The sequence below is a fragment of the Paramisgurnus dabryanus genome, chromosome 6 (genome assembly GCF_030506205.2).
Source record: "Paramisgurnus dabryanus chromosome 6, PD_genome_1.1, whole genome shotgun sequence".
In the NCBI taxonomy this organism is placed as follows: Eukaryota; Metazoa; Chordata; class Actinopteri; order Cypriniformes; family Cobitidae; genus Paramisgurnus; species Paramisgurnus dabryanus.
The window spans coordinates 18,847,871-18,866,933 of record NC_133342.1 but is presented as its reverse complement, the minus strand read 5'-3'; the positions used below and the strand labels follow the sequence as shown (position 1 = coordinate 18,866,933).

The 19,063-nt window shown below is 35.3% G+C and overlaps 1 protein-coding gene across 4 annotated transcripts in view; it reads left to right on the top strand.

The window, feature by feature from the left end:
• Positions 1–313: 313 nt before the first annotated feature.
• The window catches only part of st6galnac3 (ST6 (alpha-N-acetyl-neuraminyl-2,3-beta-galactosyl-1,3)-N-acetylgalactosaminide alpha-2,6-sialyltransferase 3), a 71,336-nt gene continuing 52,586 nt past the window's right edge, over positions 314–19,063 (top strand). For 2 of the 4 annotated variants that reach the window (XM_065269677.1, XM_065269696.1), the window contains exons 1-2: positions 314–529; positions 18,851–19,045. In XM_065269677.1, the coding sequence (XP_065125749.1) occupies positions 512–529; positions 18,851–19,045 (213 nt within the window). In that variant the 5' untranslated portion in view covers positions 314–511. Of the gene's footprint in view, positions 530–5,016; positions 5,098–18,850; positions 19,046–19,063 lie in introns of those variants that run through there. The other 2 variants (XM_065269686.1, XM_065269704.1) reach the window with 2 other exon arrangements.

The following is a 19,063-nucleotide window of genomic DNA, read 5'->3' as shown; positions in this document are numbered from 1 at the left end:
TTTATTTTAAAACTTGCATAATAATAAAAACAATAAAAATCATATAGCATACATGCATCTTTTCACTACTACTCATTACTTTAATGCAAATACCCAGTGACATGAATTTATCATGAAGCATTTGAGTAGGCCTATTATATAAATATATAATGTTAAGGCAAGTAACGAGGAAGTACATCACTTTCAGCCATACTGCTCTGCTCACACGTTTCATATTACAGTCAGACTTGACAGCACAGCAATGAAAAATCACAGCCACGTGATAAGAGGGGCGGGGCCACCGGATGTCTCGGCCAATCGGAGCGTACGTCAACCCGAGCTCTTAGATGAGAGACTAGACTAGAGCATGAATAACGGTACGCTACAATATTTACTAAAATGTTTAACCGACAAGCCAACGTCAGATGTCCATGGCGTTTATAAATAAATTAGTAAACAACAAATACTCTCCCTTGTGTCGGTAAATTGAAACTAGCAGTCCGCCATCGCAAGCTTTTATTCAGCCTTTGAAATGGCCTGGGTCTGGAAGGTAAGTCGAGGTTTATTAAGTGTTTTTGCTTTATTGTCGGTAATGTAAGGATGCTTATCAAATATGTTGCTCAGACGGAATTAGCAATGTTGTTATTTTTATCTAACGTTAAAGTGTCGACGGAACGAAACACGGAGGTTTATGCAAATATCTTGTTGCTTTTTTCTAATGAATGTAACTATAATAGAGGCTTCGTTCATTGAAACATTGCTAAAGTGCGACACGTGTGTTCACCCAGTTTGCTTACACTTTCAGGCAGATTTATAATCCGCTTGATGTTTGACTTTGCTTTATGCAGGCTTCCTATATCAAAAACCGATTATAATGTCTGATTTCAACCCATTCAATGGATTAGTTGTGAGAAACAATAGCCTACTTTGTCAAAGTTTGTTGTTGTTGTTAGAAGAACTTTATTATACATTTAGTGATAAACAATAAACAGCCATGGTTTTTGGTCTTGTCATTAGAAAAATAATATTAAAGACCTTCAAGAGCCATCACTCATACTATCTGAGTGACATGTCATGGCTTCAGGGAGTCATTTTTTGTTGTTGTAATGAATCATTCTGTCCATTGTGACTTGAAATGGGCAAATGCATCCAAACAGATTTGAGTTTTCAAACATGCTCGAATCTCAGGCTTTGTTTTTATTTGCAATAATGTTGAAGAAACATTTGTGTTCTTTGAATTTTTTTAATAGTACACTTAAGGAATAGTTCACCGTAAAATGATCCCATAATTTACTCACCATCATGCCATTGCCAACACAGATTGACATGACTTTAAGCTGAAAACAATCTGATTTATATTAAATATTAATTTATATTATTACACGGCTCTCTGGAATGCTTGATTCTGATTGGTCAGTTGAGACATTTGCAGGTTCGTTCTTTTCAAATAATAACCGCTCCAAAATAATAACGCATAGCCGGACTACTTTCACGAGTAAAATCGCTCCGCGCCAATAAAGATCAATAAAGATTACTGTCTGTTTGGCGCCATCTTGTGACAAACACTCGACAACCACGACAAGACACAGAGAGCTTACTGAGACTGAACTTGACAAAATAGAGCATGACAGCTACGAAGCCAACACACAAAAAAATACAGAATGGGCATTAAAACTTCTCAAAGACTGGCTAAAAGAGAAAAAATGGAGACAAGTATGAAGCAGAGGATCTTAATAAGGTATTACGATCATTTTATGCATCTGTGCAAAGTTTCGCGGAAGGATAAAAATGTTAATTTAAAACAAATATGCCAATAAAATGTTTCAAATTCATATTCATGTCCAGTTTTTTTTTCTTATGTGGCAAGTAGCCGTGTAATAAGCGGGATAATGTAGAGGCAGCCGGTAGTTATTGGGAAATAAGCCCCTTCAGTGTGATACAAGACCCTCCGCTTCGCGTCGGGTCCTGATCACACTGTCGGGGCTTATTTCCCAATAACTACCGGCTGCCTCTACATTATCCCTTACTTAATCATATCCAGCCATTAATATGGCATTATTGTATATTGCATATAGGAATACCAGTTTCTCACAAATGGTTTGGTTTCAGTTTAAAACATATTAACCCATTGGAATAATTTGGATTACTTTAATGATTGATTTATGTGCTTTTTGGTGGCTTCAAATGAACATTTTTACAAATTAACACAAATTGGCAATGTTTTTTTGAGCTGTAGTGTAAAAACATTAAAGGAAAACACTATCGTTTTGTAATATTTTACTATGTTCTAACCTTTACTTAGACAAATTAATACATACCTATTTTTTTTTATGCGTGCACTTTTAATCTTTGTACAGCGCCTCGTGAATGTGTTATCATTTAGCCTAGCCCCATTAATTCCTAAACAGGGATGAATTGATGTAGAAGCCACCAAACAATTCCATGTTTTCCCTATTTGTTACATGAGTAGTTACACGAGTAAGTATGGTGGCACAAAATGAAACTTTTGTTTGGAGCCATAGGAATGAATGGGGCTAGGCTAAATGCCAACACATTCAAGAAACACTACAAATATTGAAAGTGCACCCATTGAAAAAAGATAGGCATGTATTAATTCATCTAAGTTGAGGTAAGAACATAGTAAAATATTGAAAAACGATGGTGCTTTCCTTTAAAACCAAAACTAAGTGCACTGAAATTCAGACATGCTTGCTTAAATAGGATTTTTTTTGCATTCAAAAAACTTCTGTATCAAAAATTTAAATATTACAAAACACAAATCAATCACGACATTGCGTCATACTTTACTTCTAATTTCATTTTTACAAAACTTTGATCAGAAATACTTTTGCAGTACACTGTACAATGTAGTATTTAAAAGCCAAACAACTAATGTTACTCTATAGTTTATTCTGTGTTGTGGAACCTTTAGGAACCATTCACAAGAAACCAACTAGAAAACCTGTTTGGAAATTAGAAATATGATTTTTTTTAAATGTTTATCATGGTGAATGCAAAGCTGCCTAAAGACACAGTAATTGAAACAGTAAAGCAACAAAAACAGCAACAGCTATAGGTGTCTTTCAGGCAAAGGGTTGTCCACGGTTTGTCCATCATAGTCATATAGTATTATCAGTCAGCGACATCATGTAATCCATGGCCACAGCTTTAACAACTAACAATTTAAAATGCCAAAGCTTGTACGTGATTCTTTGAAATTGAAGATGTACAATCAAAGAATTCTTGTGGCCCTCGTGTAGCTATTAATATCCTCAGCTGGCTGTACTGTGTGATAAAAACAGTCCTTTTCTTTGTCATTACCCTTTTCTATAGGTCATCAGACAGCCATCAGCTAACAAAGAAGAGAAGCAAATTAACTATGTATTGCTACTCATCTAAAATGTATGACCGTGCATATGTGATGAAAGGGATCCTTAAAGACATATTCCTTTACTTCTGGACTTCTGGTTTTGACGGTTTTGAGATCCTAATGTAACATTTAGCCGGTCAGTGTGTGTAATTTGACCAAAAGTCTCTTTGTAAATGTTGAGAATTTGGTTTCGCTGTTGCTCATCTCGCATGGCAATGCCCCCTTAGTATATCACAACATATAGCGTTATCTTGGTGTTGGTTGTTGAAAGTCCAAATTGCATTGTAATACTTTTGTTATTTTATGTATTTGGAAGATGTTGACACTATACTAGTTTGGCGGCACACCGCTGTAGTTACACCAAAAATATTTGTTCACATTATTTGTTTTGATTGGAAAATGGTGCCCTTAAGACTCTATTCTCCAAACATTAAAGGAATATTCCATTTTCTTAAAAGAAAAATCCAGATAATTTACTCACCACCATGTCATCCAAAATGTTGATGTCTTTCTTTGTTCAGTCGAGAAGAAATTATGTTTTTTGAGGAAAACATTGCAGGATTTTTCTCATTTTAATGGACTTTAATAGAGCCCAACAATTAACACTTAACTCAACACGTAACAGTTTTTTTCAACGGAGTTTCAAAAGACTATAAACGATCCCAAACGAGGCATAATGGTCTTATCTAGCAAAACGATTGTCATTTTTGACAACACTTTTAAAAAAAATACACTTTTAAAGCACAACTTCTCGTCTAAATCCGGTCCAGCGCGACCTAACGTAAATGCGTAGTGACGTAGGGAGGTCACGTGTTACATATATAAAACGCACATTTGCGGACCATTGTAAACAATAAACTGACACAAAGACATTAATTAGTATCAGTTGACATACAACAATGTAGGAACGGTCCTCGTTCTCAACACTTGTAAACACTGGGGCGGAGTTTCGCGTTCGTCCTCTGTGACCTCTTGACGTCATGACGTATTGCGTGGGGTCACGTTGGCGCATCATGACCGGATTTAAACGAGAAGTTGTGCTTTAAAAGTGTATATTTGTTATTTTTATTGTCAAAAATGACAATTGTTTTGCTAGATAAGACCCTTATGCCTAGTTTGGGATCGTTTATAGTCTTTTGAAACTCCGTTGAAAAAAACTGTTACGTGTTGAGTTAAGTGTTAATTGTTGGGCTCTATTAAAGTCTATTAAAATTAGAAAAATCCTGCAATGTTTTCCTCAAAAAACATAATTTCTTCTCGACTGAACAAAGAAAGACATCAACATTTTGGATGACATGGTGGTGAGTAAATTATCTGAAAATGGAATATTCCTTTAAGCTTTAAAATACCTCCTGTTATGCTTATACCTAAATAATAAATAGCAGCATGTGTGATTGACATACATTTGTGTGTGAATTGTTATAGCACTAGTTTTGAATTGTGGCACATTCAAACATCAAAGCATAGGTTTTGCTGTTTAAAAAGGTCAAGCTTAAACTGTTAAAGGTAAGAAGGATTAGCAAGTACTTTACACTTTACCCAACAAGACATTTCTCCTAACAGTACGTCTTTAATGAGACCATGTCTGCTGTTTGTATCATCCACTCGTCCAGCAGACCTGATTTCATATCATTTTGACTTTTGTATTGCAAACTTTGTCTCGTTTTAGAGGTATAGAAAGAGAGATAGGCCAGACATGACATCTCACCACTGATAATCTGGCTTGGAAGGTAACAGTTTGGCTGTAGGTAAGTAGCTTAACAGGAATGTGAGAAGGCCAGGAAAGATATTGTAGGCATCTGCTTATGTGGCTGTTTGTGGATTTATAGTTGTGATCCCTGTTTGCTTAAACTGAAAATCTAGAAAAGATTAACAGTACGTTACCTCTCTGGGGTATAAATTTATGCAGTATGTCATCATTTATTTTAGGCACTTCAGCCCCATTTCTACAGATATCAAAACATAGAATAATTAAACGATTGAAATATAAACATTTCTCATAATTAATTTGAGTACTCCTAACAGCATGAACTTGCATCAGGCACCAGTTTAAAGATTAGCAATTGATTGAATTGATTTCATTATTCAATTGAATCAGCAATTATCCCATTATATACTATACAGTGGTTTAAATGACACCAGTTGTGCAGCAATTATTTTATGTTTCCACCCCCATAATTATACACAGTTCAGATTAATGACGCTTATGGACCATAAACCCATGTGTCATTTTTGATTTATATGAAATTGTAAACAGTGTTATTCCATGTCCTTGCATGGGTATGATTGAACAAGCACTCAACATGTTTGCATTACCGATGGATGGACACTTTTTTTTATCACATTCTGTGTCATGTTAAAAGATAATTTAGTGTAATAATTTTTATATGAATTGTCTTACGTACAAGAGCTGTGTAAAGATTCATGAGAACTGCTCTTTGTACAGAAAAGACAACAGCATGTCCTTTGTATATGGAAATCCATCAAGCCTAATGCGGACAATTGAAGTGATATATAGATTTCATCAATAGAGTGCTGGGATACAAATAGCCAATGTTATGGCACAATATGTGCTGTAGCTATAAAGTTATTAATGGTTTATCAGTTGAAGTCAAATTACTCTTACTCAACTCTTTCACAATTGTTTTGTTTAATGCGCAGATTATGCAGAGATTATGCATTTCCTTAACAAATGCGACCCTTAATTTGCAGGTGATACAAACTACTAAGCAGTAATATAATGATATAGATGTTTCATATAAAGTATATTAAATATAACAGTGAAATCTGTGAAACATATTTAAGAATGTAAATGTAAAGCATTTCTCATACACATTTTCAGTATGGTGTAAATGTTACTTAAACTATAAAATAGTTAAACTTTAAGCTATAAAATGTTACACAGCACCTGGAAAACTCAATCTTAAGATTTTTTGGTGTTGTGTAATTAAAAAGGGTCAGCTGCTTTACTCAGACTGTTAAGCTAGAAGTATAGTCCCGTGCGTTCGACAATGCGCGTACACGTAAAAAACAGACTATACTTCGGACTTTAGAGGTAGGGTTAGGGAAAGGGACAGCTTATAATCCGTTTTTTTTATGTGTACGTTAACGTATGTGCCTTGCAAATGATAGTTTATTTAATTTGAATGTGTACACAGACGTTCAATGCAAGCGCATACAGAACATTCTACGCAGGGTTTTAAACATCCGGTGGTGCATGTACAGTACGTAATGTACATCACATGACATAGGCTATTTCAGATGATGAAAATTACATAAAAAATTGACTTCTTCAGCTTTAAGTTGACATGTAGCTGCAAAGATACTTACAGTCAGTAGAATGTCTGTTGGGGGATCTTCTTTACTGTAAAGTATTTGCAGATATTAAGCAGACAGTCTACATGTCTTAGACTTTAATGGCTGGTAGTTGACAGTACGTTACTTTTAGTTAGTAACATTTCTGAATAATATACATTTTGCTGATATGCTGATATACAGGAATATTGCACTCCTGCTCATGTGAAACTGACTTTAAAAAATATTTCGTAGTTAATATACAAATATTTTATAGCAGAAAAAGTGCTTTCTACATTAAATAAGTCTGACTTATTTAAATCTGACATTTGCTTTGAGCAAAATAAAGCATTTTTTTCATAAGCATTTTTTTAAAGCTAAATGAAAAAGCTCTGGCTTTTATGTAAATGTTAGCATTTTTGTGTGATGTCAAGTTCTTATGTAAGGGATAATGTAGAGGCAGCCGGTAGTTATCGGGAAATAAGCCCGACAGTGATCAGGACCCGACGCGAAGCGGAGGGTCTTGTATCACACTGAAGGGGCTTATTTACCCAATAACTACCGGCTGCCTCTACATTATCCCGCTTATTACACGGCTACTTGCCACATAAGAAAAAAACTGGACATGAATATGAATTTGAAACATTTTATTGGCATATTTGTTTTAAATGAACATTTTTATCCTTCCGCGAAACTTTGCACAGATGCATAAAATGATCGTAATATCTTATTAAGATCCTCTGCTTCATACTTCTCTGTCTACATTTTTTTCTCTTTTAGCCAGTCTTTGAGAAATTTTAATGCCCATTCTGTATTTTTTTGAGTGTTGGCTTTGTAGCTGTCATGCTCTATTTTGTCAAGTTCAGTCTTAGTAAGCTCTGTCTCGTCGTTGTTCGTTCTTCTATCCACTGTTTAAATGTTTTGTTTTTTCCGTACATGTTAAAATGAATGTCAAACTTTTTCCATTCTTAATTGTGGTTGTCCAGTGTTTGTCACAAGATGGCGCCAAACAGTAATCTTTGTTGGCGCGGAGGGATTTAAAACATACAAGTAGTACCGGCTATGCGTTATTACTTTGGAGTGGTTATTATTTGAAAAGAACGAACCTGCAAATGTCTCAACTGACCAATCAGAAACAAGCATTCCAGAGAGCCGTGTAATAATGTAAAATATACTTCTGTTTAACTTTTCAAGATAACATGAAAAAAGTTAGATTTCATTAATGCTGGCAAAGTTACATGTGGTTGTCTACACTGCAAGTGTGGAGTGGACTTGCTTAGACAATTGGATGTATGTAGTGCTAGCATTGTATGGGATACTGGTTTCGATGCAGCATGTTTTTCTTAATTTTCTAACCTCTATAATAAACCTAACCGAAGCCATCCTTTCTGGTTTGTTGCTAAAAAGCCTTCTAGTTCCCTACAGTTTTGCCTTTCTCTTATAGGGAGGAAGCTGTAGGAATCAGAACTTATTGTACGATAAAAGCATTTGTTGCTGAGGTCATTGCAGAAAACATATTGCCAGTTTTGGCTTGGTATTTATATGTGAGAGACTAGCTATTTCCTAAACCAGATGGTCAATGCTGGGTATCTACCACAAGTACACAGTGTCCCAGATCTAAAAATGGCACAATTTTTTCACAAGGCAGCAAGTGAGCTGGCTGGGCTTTGTTTCAGGTCACTCCAAAAAATGATGGCAAAGAAGTGCATCAGTGAATGACAACCTTTTAGTATGTGACCCTCATCAGGAATAATGGAGCTCAATTGTTTTAAGTGCATGGTGTAAAAAATAAGTTCAGTGCTCCGATTAATCGTCCACATAGACAGACAGCTGATTTGTCCTTGGAGGGCACAGTACATAGATCTTAAGCTAACTAGCATGCAAAATTTCAATTTTCATTGTATTGTAATGCACATTGTGTAGGTTAGATCCTCTCAGAATAAAAGGTCCTAAAAAAGTTGTTACTGGGATGGTATCTTTTAAAAAGGTCTTAATATGTACCAGATAGGTACCATTGAGGTGCCAGTATGTGCCTGGTACCAATATGTTCCTTTGAGGTACCAATATGCACATTTTAGATACAAAGTGTACTTTTAAAAAAGGTACTGCCACAGTGACAACTTTTGTTTCTTCTTGTACCTTTTTTTAAAAACTGTACAAAGTTATTATTAATGCAAAATCTCTTGGTGGGATATAAGTTAACCTCCAACCTTGCAGTAAATATTTTTTGTCTATTTTTGAACATTACTTTAACAATATCATAAATGTCATTGATATCACACCGGGTTCAGTGTGTACAAACAATTTAGATAAACTCAGCTCATTTTCTTTGAATGCTAGAATAGTTTGATTTATGATGTTATGCAATACAATATAAATATTGCAATAGATGCAATATATACAATTTGGTTGAAATGTTTTTATATAAACAGTATCAAAGAAACATTACAACACAATTCGAGACTATCATTGTAAACATAATAACATTTATGTTATTTGAACAAGAAACAACTTTTTCTTTTTTGCTTGTCATATATTTTTGGTTATACTTTAAAATGCACTTTGTGTATACCCTTGTTACAGACTTTTTTCCAGATTTTTAATCTAAAATATGGATATACATCATAAATCATATTATTTTAAACTACGCTGTCAAAAAATGGTCCCCAGCTGTCACTGGGGCAGCACCCTTTTAAAAATGCACATTTGCACCTAAAGAGTTTGTATCAGTACCTCAGAGTTACAAATTGGTACCAAAGAGTGCATAACATACAGTATTAAAACTTTTTCAGTGTGTAAAATGTAATATTCATCAATATAATTTCTGCTTCAGAGGGTAATAAAACAGAATACGTAATATAAGATGTAGTGGAAATTACATTTAGTCATGATATTCACTTAGTGGACAAACTAAATTAAAGTGAAAAATTACCATACTGTAGAAAAAGAAATACATTTAGAGTGGTAAAATAGAGGTAAAATAGCCCTTCTTGATGCTCCTAAAATGAGTTTTTGAATAAATATTTAGTGCTTCTACATTCTTGTCTGTTTTATCAATTGGAATAAAAATGCTGATTTCCACGAGGCTTGTCAAGTACACCGGTGTCTCTCTGAACACTGCTTGTGTTTTCTGGCTAGAGAGAATAAGAGATCCCTCTGCTGGTTACTATTAGTACAGCAATAGGACATAAACTGCAGTACACACATCCACAGTGTCAAAACGTTTTTGCAGCAATTAAAAAATTCTCCTTACTTTTTTAAAGAGCCTTTTTCTGTTCCAAAGCACCTTTTGAGCCATGGGAAGCAAGTGATCTTAGTTAGGTAGACCATATTTTAGTTTTCAACAAAAGAGGACGATGGGGCAGGAAGCAGATGGATCTTCAGCTGCTGTTTTACCTGGTCTCACAAAATAGTCAGTTAATTTACCAGGGACAATCCTAGCCTTTTAATTTTAGGGTGGCTCCGCCCCCAATGAGGGTAGAGACGGTTTCAGCATAAACAAGTGGATGTCGTGGTCCGCACATAACTTCCGGTAAACTCCACTAAGAATAAATAACAACAAAGTTCTTCAAACGTAGTTTATTTATATAACAAGCAAAAAAAAACAACAACACATAGATTACCTAGGAAACAAAAACATTTGTTATTTTCGACCAGGCATTTGTTCAAGAGATCAGTTAGCAACTAGTCAGACCAATAAAAACACGAAACCGGAAGTAAAGTTCGAATCCAGACGTGTATCGCGTCAGCGCACGTGCTTCCGATGAAACCGTCTATAAGAAATAGTTTGAATACTATGATTGGATTTTATAACCGTATTGCAGTATTCCACTGCATTAAAAGATGGGTATAACATTTTTATAATGACTGACCTGAGTACGAGACTACTCGATTTCTTCTCCACTGTACAATTATACACAAACTTTATTGGAAATATGAAAAACAATGGACTGAACTATGTGGGGGCTGTGATTCACTAAAATAACATAAAAAGGAATTAAATATATTTTTGCATGACTGCATTTTCATCTAATGCTCCATCCACAATATGTTTTCAATTACATTTTTTTATTTAAATAAACATATAATTATGTAAGGAATAACTGACGACGGACCATTGAATTATAAGAAAATAATGCACACCCAAGGTGCAATGCGGCACGACGCAAAGTGGAGTGCCGTTACACCGCGGATGTGCATTATTTTCAAATAATTCAAAGGACCGGAGTCAATTATTCCTCTTATACCACGGTTAACACAAACATTGCTCTGGTGCCTATTTTTAAGACATTTGACAAGTTAGGTGTGCGTTTATCAGAAATTAATGCATACCCATGGAACATTTCTCAGCCAATTAGAATATAGCATTCAACAGAACCGTGGTATAAATAAGTAATATCACAGTAATATCATATGACCAAACATGATATGGTGTTTAAAGAGTACATTATGTAAACGTCCTATTAAAGTGCTACACAGTCATATATCAGTTAATTCACAACAAACCTTGTACTTTGACGTTCGCACGAATCTGATGAACTTGAAAAAGGCACTAAATAATAGGGCTGCGCAAAAATACAGATACAGCTAACTATTGTGATACATTTCCCCCCGATAGTGTATCAATATTTCTATCTCTACTATCGATAATTAAAAAAAAAAAAAACATTAAATCCCTCTGTGTGCCTCAAACAACCTCTTCCACCGCTGCTGTAGTTGTCACTGTCCAGTTGTCTGTCAATTTAAAAACACCTGCAGCTTTCAAAGCCGAGGTACTTTGCTAAATGTAATTTTTTTTTAAATTCAGCAAAGTATTGTAATGTACCGCAACATGCAATGTATTCTATCTTATCGGGATACATCGCATCGCGGCCCATGCATTGTATCGTGAGGCCCTTGCCAATACACAGCCCTACTAAATAACGGGGACTAAAAGATAGGGCGAAGTCGAAACCCACCACCATTTTCATATGCCGTGGTGTTGACAATAGATTTAGATGCAGTTTGACCATTGTTTGCGTACATGACTGAACGTGTCGTGCGAGAAGGCGTAAGCTAAAGAGAAAGGAATAGGAATGAAAAAAAACACACACAATGAATGTTGACTGTAGATTGCAAAAGCCGAATCCCAGACATTTTGGGCGATTTAGAAATCACGGCCAATTGCATTGTTAAGGACATGTCCGGGATAAAGACGACATATGGTTACCCTATGGGTCTGCATTTAGATTGACATAACAGCCACGAACCACCCACCATGACAATAAGCCATTTAAGAACCTTTCACTTGGTTTCTATTGGATTTTGCTGGCCAACTTATAGACAAACCAAAGTCGATATGTAAAGCCCCAGTGCAGATGCCTGTGGCGCTGAGAGAATATTACCAATATTTGAAGAACCTGTGGGAAAAATGTGCTTTATAAATGAGATGCTTGAAGATCTCAGGGCCCATTTTTCACCTTTAACTCAACCTGACAAACGCTCCAAAGGTGTGACAAAGTTCTCATTATGAACCTGACAGATCCATCATATTCAACGCATCACTCATTCACAGAAAATTCAAAGCAATTCATCAAAGGCTCGGATTTCTTAGATGCAGCGTTGCGTGGCATAATCATGACTAAACGCTTCAAATGGAATATTTTTTTATCTAATTTCTTTTAAAAACTAATCATATTTTTTTCAGAAGCTGAAGATGGGAGGAGAGGCAAATAGCTCGGTAATATTTCTGGAACCCTTTATTAATTGAAATGGGATTTTAATGGCTCAATCTACCATTGCCGTGGAAACAGTTGGTCATCAAAGCATCTTTGCATTGCAAATGTAATTTCCAAGCTTGTTATTGATGTGAAGAGATCTGAAAATAGACTCTGTGTGTAGCTTGCGAGCTCTCCGTAAATTTGTTGTCTAGATATCATGTGTCAACATTTTAAACCCATGCTTTTTTAATTTAATTAGCTTATTTGTTTGTCAAAGTCAGTATAGCAATATTTGCATGTACATAAACGTTGAAATATATGTGTTATCTTGACAATAGACATAAAAATGTTTTCATCAGAAATGCATACATTTAGCAGACGTGTTTACTAATTTATATCTGGGTAAAATAAAATTTCTGTCTGTTTCTCTTTTTTTCTTTCTCTCCTTCACACAAGCACATATACTTACCAGTCTGACAGGATGATTCTTGTCAGTATATGTGATTGCTGTGATGCCTAGCACTCAGTCTGTGAAGATCAATACTTGGTGAAATGAGTCTGGATATGGCTCTAGAAATAGCCCACGAGATGTTTCACAGAGAAAGTTTTGTTAGCCACAGTGTCATCCGCAATCTCCAGCACTGTAAAACCATCTGTCAGGGGGCAGTAGTAAAGATGCTCCATAAAAAGAAATAGAATTTATTCTACTGAATGTCCAGTGCAGAGGAACCTTGAATTTTATGGTGTCTTTTCACACTTAGGTAGAGATTAGAGATCTTTCGACTGGATTTGCGCAGCGTATACAGTAGTACTGTGCGTATAGGTCAGCACAAGGCATCCTGTAAATTTAACTGGAGCAAAATACAGTGATTGTCACCACGCATTCATTTTCTGATCATTATATTCATTCATCTTCTGGTTTCGGGTTTTCATGATCCTTTAATGATACAAACCTATAAAAACCCTATTATGTGCTTAATGGTTTTATTTGATAATACTGTGCTTCCTGAATCCGTTAAGCTATTTTAACTTTATTAAATGAAATTGTCTGAATATCTGTTAAAGAGCCACACTGAATTTCTGCCATCTTTATCTATTGTGTTTTGTCATATTATATTTTGCAATGATTAATGACACTGTACTTCTACATAGTCATGTTGCTTTATTTTTAATTTGTGAGGAATTTTAATTTAAGGAATTTGTGTCACCTTAAAATCAAGATCTTTTAATGAAGAGCCATGTCCAACAGTAGCAACCACCCAAACCATTTAAAGCATCCACGTAGCAAGTAACACAAAAAACACCCTATAGCAACCGAATTGCAACAACTCAGCAACCACAAAAGCATTGCTCACATTTGCTTCAGAAGAAATAATAATCTAGTTTACCACTACAAATCGACATATGTAGGGATTCAGACTAACTTTTTTTTTACCAAAAGCACTGTAACCCCTGATTAGGCCTGTAACGATATATCGTGTGTCCCATTAAAAAGACCTGTCTAAAATCGATTCTGTATCGCAAGGCTGCGATTCTATAATAATAATGATAATAATTAAATTATAATAATAATAATAATTCCGATGTGGTTCTGTGTTTCATGCGCAGCTTGTGCGTGTGCTATGTACTTAGTCCTTATCAATCTAAAATCATTATGAGTCGGAGTCGTTTATAACGTGCATTTAAAAAAGCAACACTTGTTAAACACAATTATTCAAAATATTCTTTATCATGAAAAGTCCTGAAACAATCTGTAGAGCGGCGATATAAATATTCTTCTAGACATTTCCTGGAATAGGGTTTGTAATGCTACTTCTTCTGCGGCACAATCGGAGTTTCTGCACGAGAGCGCCCTCTGGCTTTTGTATGTGGCGGCATTTCACCGTAATTCATTTCAATTAATTCATTGAGAAAATGCGCATTTGCTCGATATATCGTTACAGCCCTGATTGAAAATTTTAGGAGTGCAAGCATAAAATGTAGGGTCACATGTTCACATTTTTCTCCTAAATAAAAGGCACATTATATTTCCGCGTATGACCTATGCCGTAGCCTCTATGATGTAGGCTACTCATCAGTTTTCATTTATACTTCTGAAATTACACATGCAGGCCACTAGTAGACAGTATCCACGCATGTTAACCACAGTACAGTGCAACACCCGAAGAAGAAACAGTGTGGCCGGTAAACCCACAAAAGAAGAAGCAGGAGCTTGTTATTAATGTTATTTGAGAAGCCCAACTGTGATGGAGGTAAATGGACAGCGACTATTGTTGCAGCTTGAGTTAAATATCACTCCCCAACTTAGCCCATCTTTGTTTTTCCTTCGTAAACGGAAATTCTTATGAGGAAATGCGAACTTCAGCATTTGCGGTCCAATCACAACGTTTGCGGTACGCATAGAAAAGGAACGCTGTTAAATTTTTGCAGAGGTGCACGTCTGGCTAAGCACAGCCTACGAATAGCCTATGGCGTAGCTATGGCATAGATCCTATGCGGGACCATAAATCAGGCTTAACTGTATTACTAACAAATACTTTGGTAATAAATAGACTTAATTCACAGAAATAACAATGTGCAGTTTTATTTTCATTTTAGAGGGGTATGAACCACGCAGTTGATTAATCACTTTCGGACCCCCCCTCTCATACACATAGGCCTACACACTGGTGGGCTCCCAATCTACTCTTTAAACATAAAATAACAACTAGAAGAAATTCCAAATTTGTGTAAAATGTTGCACTTCTCAAAAATTGTTCAAAAAAATGCAATCATTTGGTCGTAGTCTGGAGCCCTGATATATGCAGTATTTTCTGTTGGTACTGCTGTTGTTTTTAAATTGGTACTCAGTTTTTTTAAGGTACTGTAAGTTGTTGCAATAAATTTATTTAAGCTACATTTAAACAAAGGTTTTTTTTATTTTTTTTAAATAGCTTAAATAAATTGATTGCAATCACTTACCTTTAAAAATTGAGTAAATTTAATGAATTATTTTTTTCAGTGACTGTCCATAATCAAACTGCAAAGATCCACTTTAATATTGAGATATTGTATTAGTCCCATGATGGCGCTGTTGTCTCTTTCTCTCTCTCTTTTTTCTCTCTCTTTGTATCTCTCTCTCTCTCTCTCTCTCTCTCTCTCTCTCTCTCTCTCTCTCTCTCTCTCTCTCTCTCTTATTTCACACTGCATCTGAATAATTTCTTTCCACTGAAATGGGTGAAATTGTGCAGAACACAAGGCCTGTGCAATGATTATCCTGATGGATAGTACAATGATGAGATGACTCATATGTTGTCGCTAATAGACTTTTTTTTCGCTCTCCCCTGACTTTACCTCAGCCCCAAATGTGACATCACTTTGCTAAGATTTGTGACCACAGAAGGAAATCAAGGTGGAAAGACATTTTCTTGTTATTCCCCTTTGCCATGTGAACCAATGAGGCGAACGGTCAAGCAGATGGATATTTTTTCTCTATTCTCTTTTTTGGTTGGGTACTGAAGAGCTTTAGGGTTTAATTGAAGTCTCATATGAGTTGCTATATAACTCAGATACTTGGATGCCTGTCAAAAGTTAATCAAATTGAAGTCTATTGCAGTCTTTTAGAAAAGGCTTTGTTTTAAAGAGATATAACAGAGATTATGGAAAATGTTTTAAAACAGGATTTCTCAGACATTGTAGCATACAAAAACGACATTTTAAGTAAAAAAGACGGAATCATAAATGTAAATACTTTAATTACTGTTCATTTCAGTGAAAACATTTTATGTGACACCACACCATTCCTAAAATAATGATGCAACATTGCGGTAATCGTTGAAATCAAATTTGAGCTTAAATTGGTCATTTTGTGGCATGAACTTCTCATGTTTGATCTCTGTGAAATGTAAACCCAAACCTCTTCTCTGAGATGTTTGATGTCCCAGATTTGAGGCTCACTGGTTAAGACAGATCCGCTGACAGGCCCTTATTATTCCAGACACGATTCCATTATAGATGGCAAATTTCGGGTCATCAAACTACATCAAAGAACATAGACATTCACATCTTACCAGTGAAAAAGGGGGACTTTGGCTTTTATACTTCTGAATTACACTGAGATGCATCTGTAATGTGTTAAATTGCTGTACACAGGAAGTGTGCTCTCAGACATGAGGCTTTTACAAGCATTTGGGACTCGAATAATCTGATTCAGGTTTTAGTGCTAAAATAAAAACACTAATTTGAAGAACACAATTTTCTCTCTTGTGTTGATGTATTTTCTATTGAAATTGTAGGTTGATAGCTTTTTAAAATAATTTACAGCTCTAAAAAGCATGATTTGCTGAATTGTATACTGTTGTTGTGGCAGGTGATATTAGAGAAAACGCCTTATTTCTAGAAAGCATTTCATTGGACAAAAAGGTGCATTTACATTGTGTCACAACAAGGATGTTTGTTCGATTATAGTAACCTAGAAATATCATAAATCCCAGAATTGAGACCCGAGATCTAACTTAAAGGGGACATCATGAAAATCTGACTTTTTTAAGTGCTATAATGTGGTCCCCAGTGCTTTTATTAACCTAGAAAATGTGAAAAAGATCAACCCAGTAACTTTGTTTTGGTAAACCATTCACTACAACCATTTGAAAAAAAACAGGTAATTGAAATTTGGCTCCCCTTGTGATGTCAGAAGGGGATAATACCGCCCCTTAATCTGCACTATCCAACCACGGCACTGCCATTTAGTGTAGAGATCAGCTCATTTGCATTTAAAAGGACACACACAAAAACGGCACACTTTTGCTTACACTTACAAAGTGGCAATTTTAACATGTTATTATAATTTATCTATATGGTATTTTGAGCTAGAACTTCACATACACATCTTAAAAAAGTATTGCGAAATGTCCCCTTTAACGCTAGTAGAGTTACATTAACATGTGATTTTCACTTCATGGGATTTTTAAAAGTTATGTTGTTAAGCATGCTAATATTTAGCGCTTAGACTAAGTTACGTAAGCTTTTATCTCTAAAAAATAATGTCTATAACTTTAAAAGTTCTTGTCCATGAACTGTCTCAGTCTAATTCAAACAAATTGAGTCTTTAATCAAAATGGACATGTATTGAGTCTTTTTCCTATCATTTCAAATATTTTATGAAAAACCATATGTATTATGTCTGTGGAGACATCATTATACAGAGCTTTGACAGTTCTCCTATCTCTCATTGTGAAAATAATGTAGCAAAGTCCAATTTTTAAAGCGTTTTTGAAAACTCAATGGGAAATGTGTCATACCTGATAAATGTGAAAAAGGAGAAGATTCAATTTTAATGGAAAAAATGAACTATTCATTGGCCTGAATTGTCCTCTGCGATCAGTTCAGTGCTGAACAGAGCAAAGAGTCTTGGTGTCTGTCAGATTTAATATGCTGTGAGAGCAGTACAATGACTTGCGCTCTGCTGTGATGTTGAAGGGCTCTTTGACTGCTTAGATCATTAAGACAAGTGCTGAGAAAATACTATTTCTTATGTTATTATGATATAACTAGTTTGGTTCTGTTTTGAATCAATTGTTATTGATGTACAGTGTGTGGTTTTATGTTATTGGCACTTACAAATAGGATACAAATTGTATTTTAAAGCATAACGGACACAAAGTACTTTTTTGTGTGAACTTGTAGATATGTTAAATACACGGTTATATTGTCTAACTTAACATTTACTGGCATGAGAAGAAAATGCTGAGTAATTTTTAACCTATGGTTGGGTCAAAAATATACAAACCCAGACGTTTGGTTACATTAAATTGTTAAATTGACCCAACAATGTGTTGAAACAACCCAGCATTTTGGGTATAAAAACAATCCAGCACCAGCATTACAACCAAGGGGTTAAAACCCACATTTTTTACCCAATGCTGGGTTGAAAAACACATTTAGTTCTTCTTTGTCTTGATCTTTTCGACAATATCTCATAATTTTTACATAGTAAAAAATTATTAATTATTTTAAAGAACAAATAACATATAAAATAACCTATAAAATTGTGTCCCACAACCCTGTTGTTTCATGAATTTGTCTCCTTACAAAACATATCGCAGACAAACCAATATTTGGCTCCATATATAATTGGTCACATATATATTGAATGCACTGTCAGTCACTTAGGATAAAAGTGCATATTAAATGTATATAACTGAAGAGCTCAGATATGCAAAACCCTTTTAGTGCATCTGACATGTTTTTGTAAATGGCATTTACAATATCAGATTCTTATTTATCAGATTCTTAATGGATTTTGCCAACAAGGTAGTATTTCTGAATGGCCTGAGCCCGGGATTAAGCCGATTTAGAAAAGTGTTTGATAAACGTATATTATAAGCTGAGAGCTTTCGCTCAATATCATTTTCAAATTTTTAAAGGAGGTGGCATTTAGTGGCTTTTGCATCTGGGCTGCTCAGCTGTAAATAAATGTAAATGTAGCTGTGAGTAGTGCAGTAATCAAACTTTTTGTCCCTTTTGACAGAGGAAGTCAGTAATAGTGAGCAGTGTGATTGTGCTGCTGTGTCTGTTTCTGGTGGTGATGAATTACTCGGAGAAGCCGTATTTCCTGCTACAGCCTGTGTTTGGCCAGAGCTTCAGCAGAAACTGGATGTTTTCCCGGGTGCCACACAAAGCCTTCAAACCCCACCACGGATACCTCAGCATCCCCAAACAGGAGGTGAGACTTGAGGACACT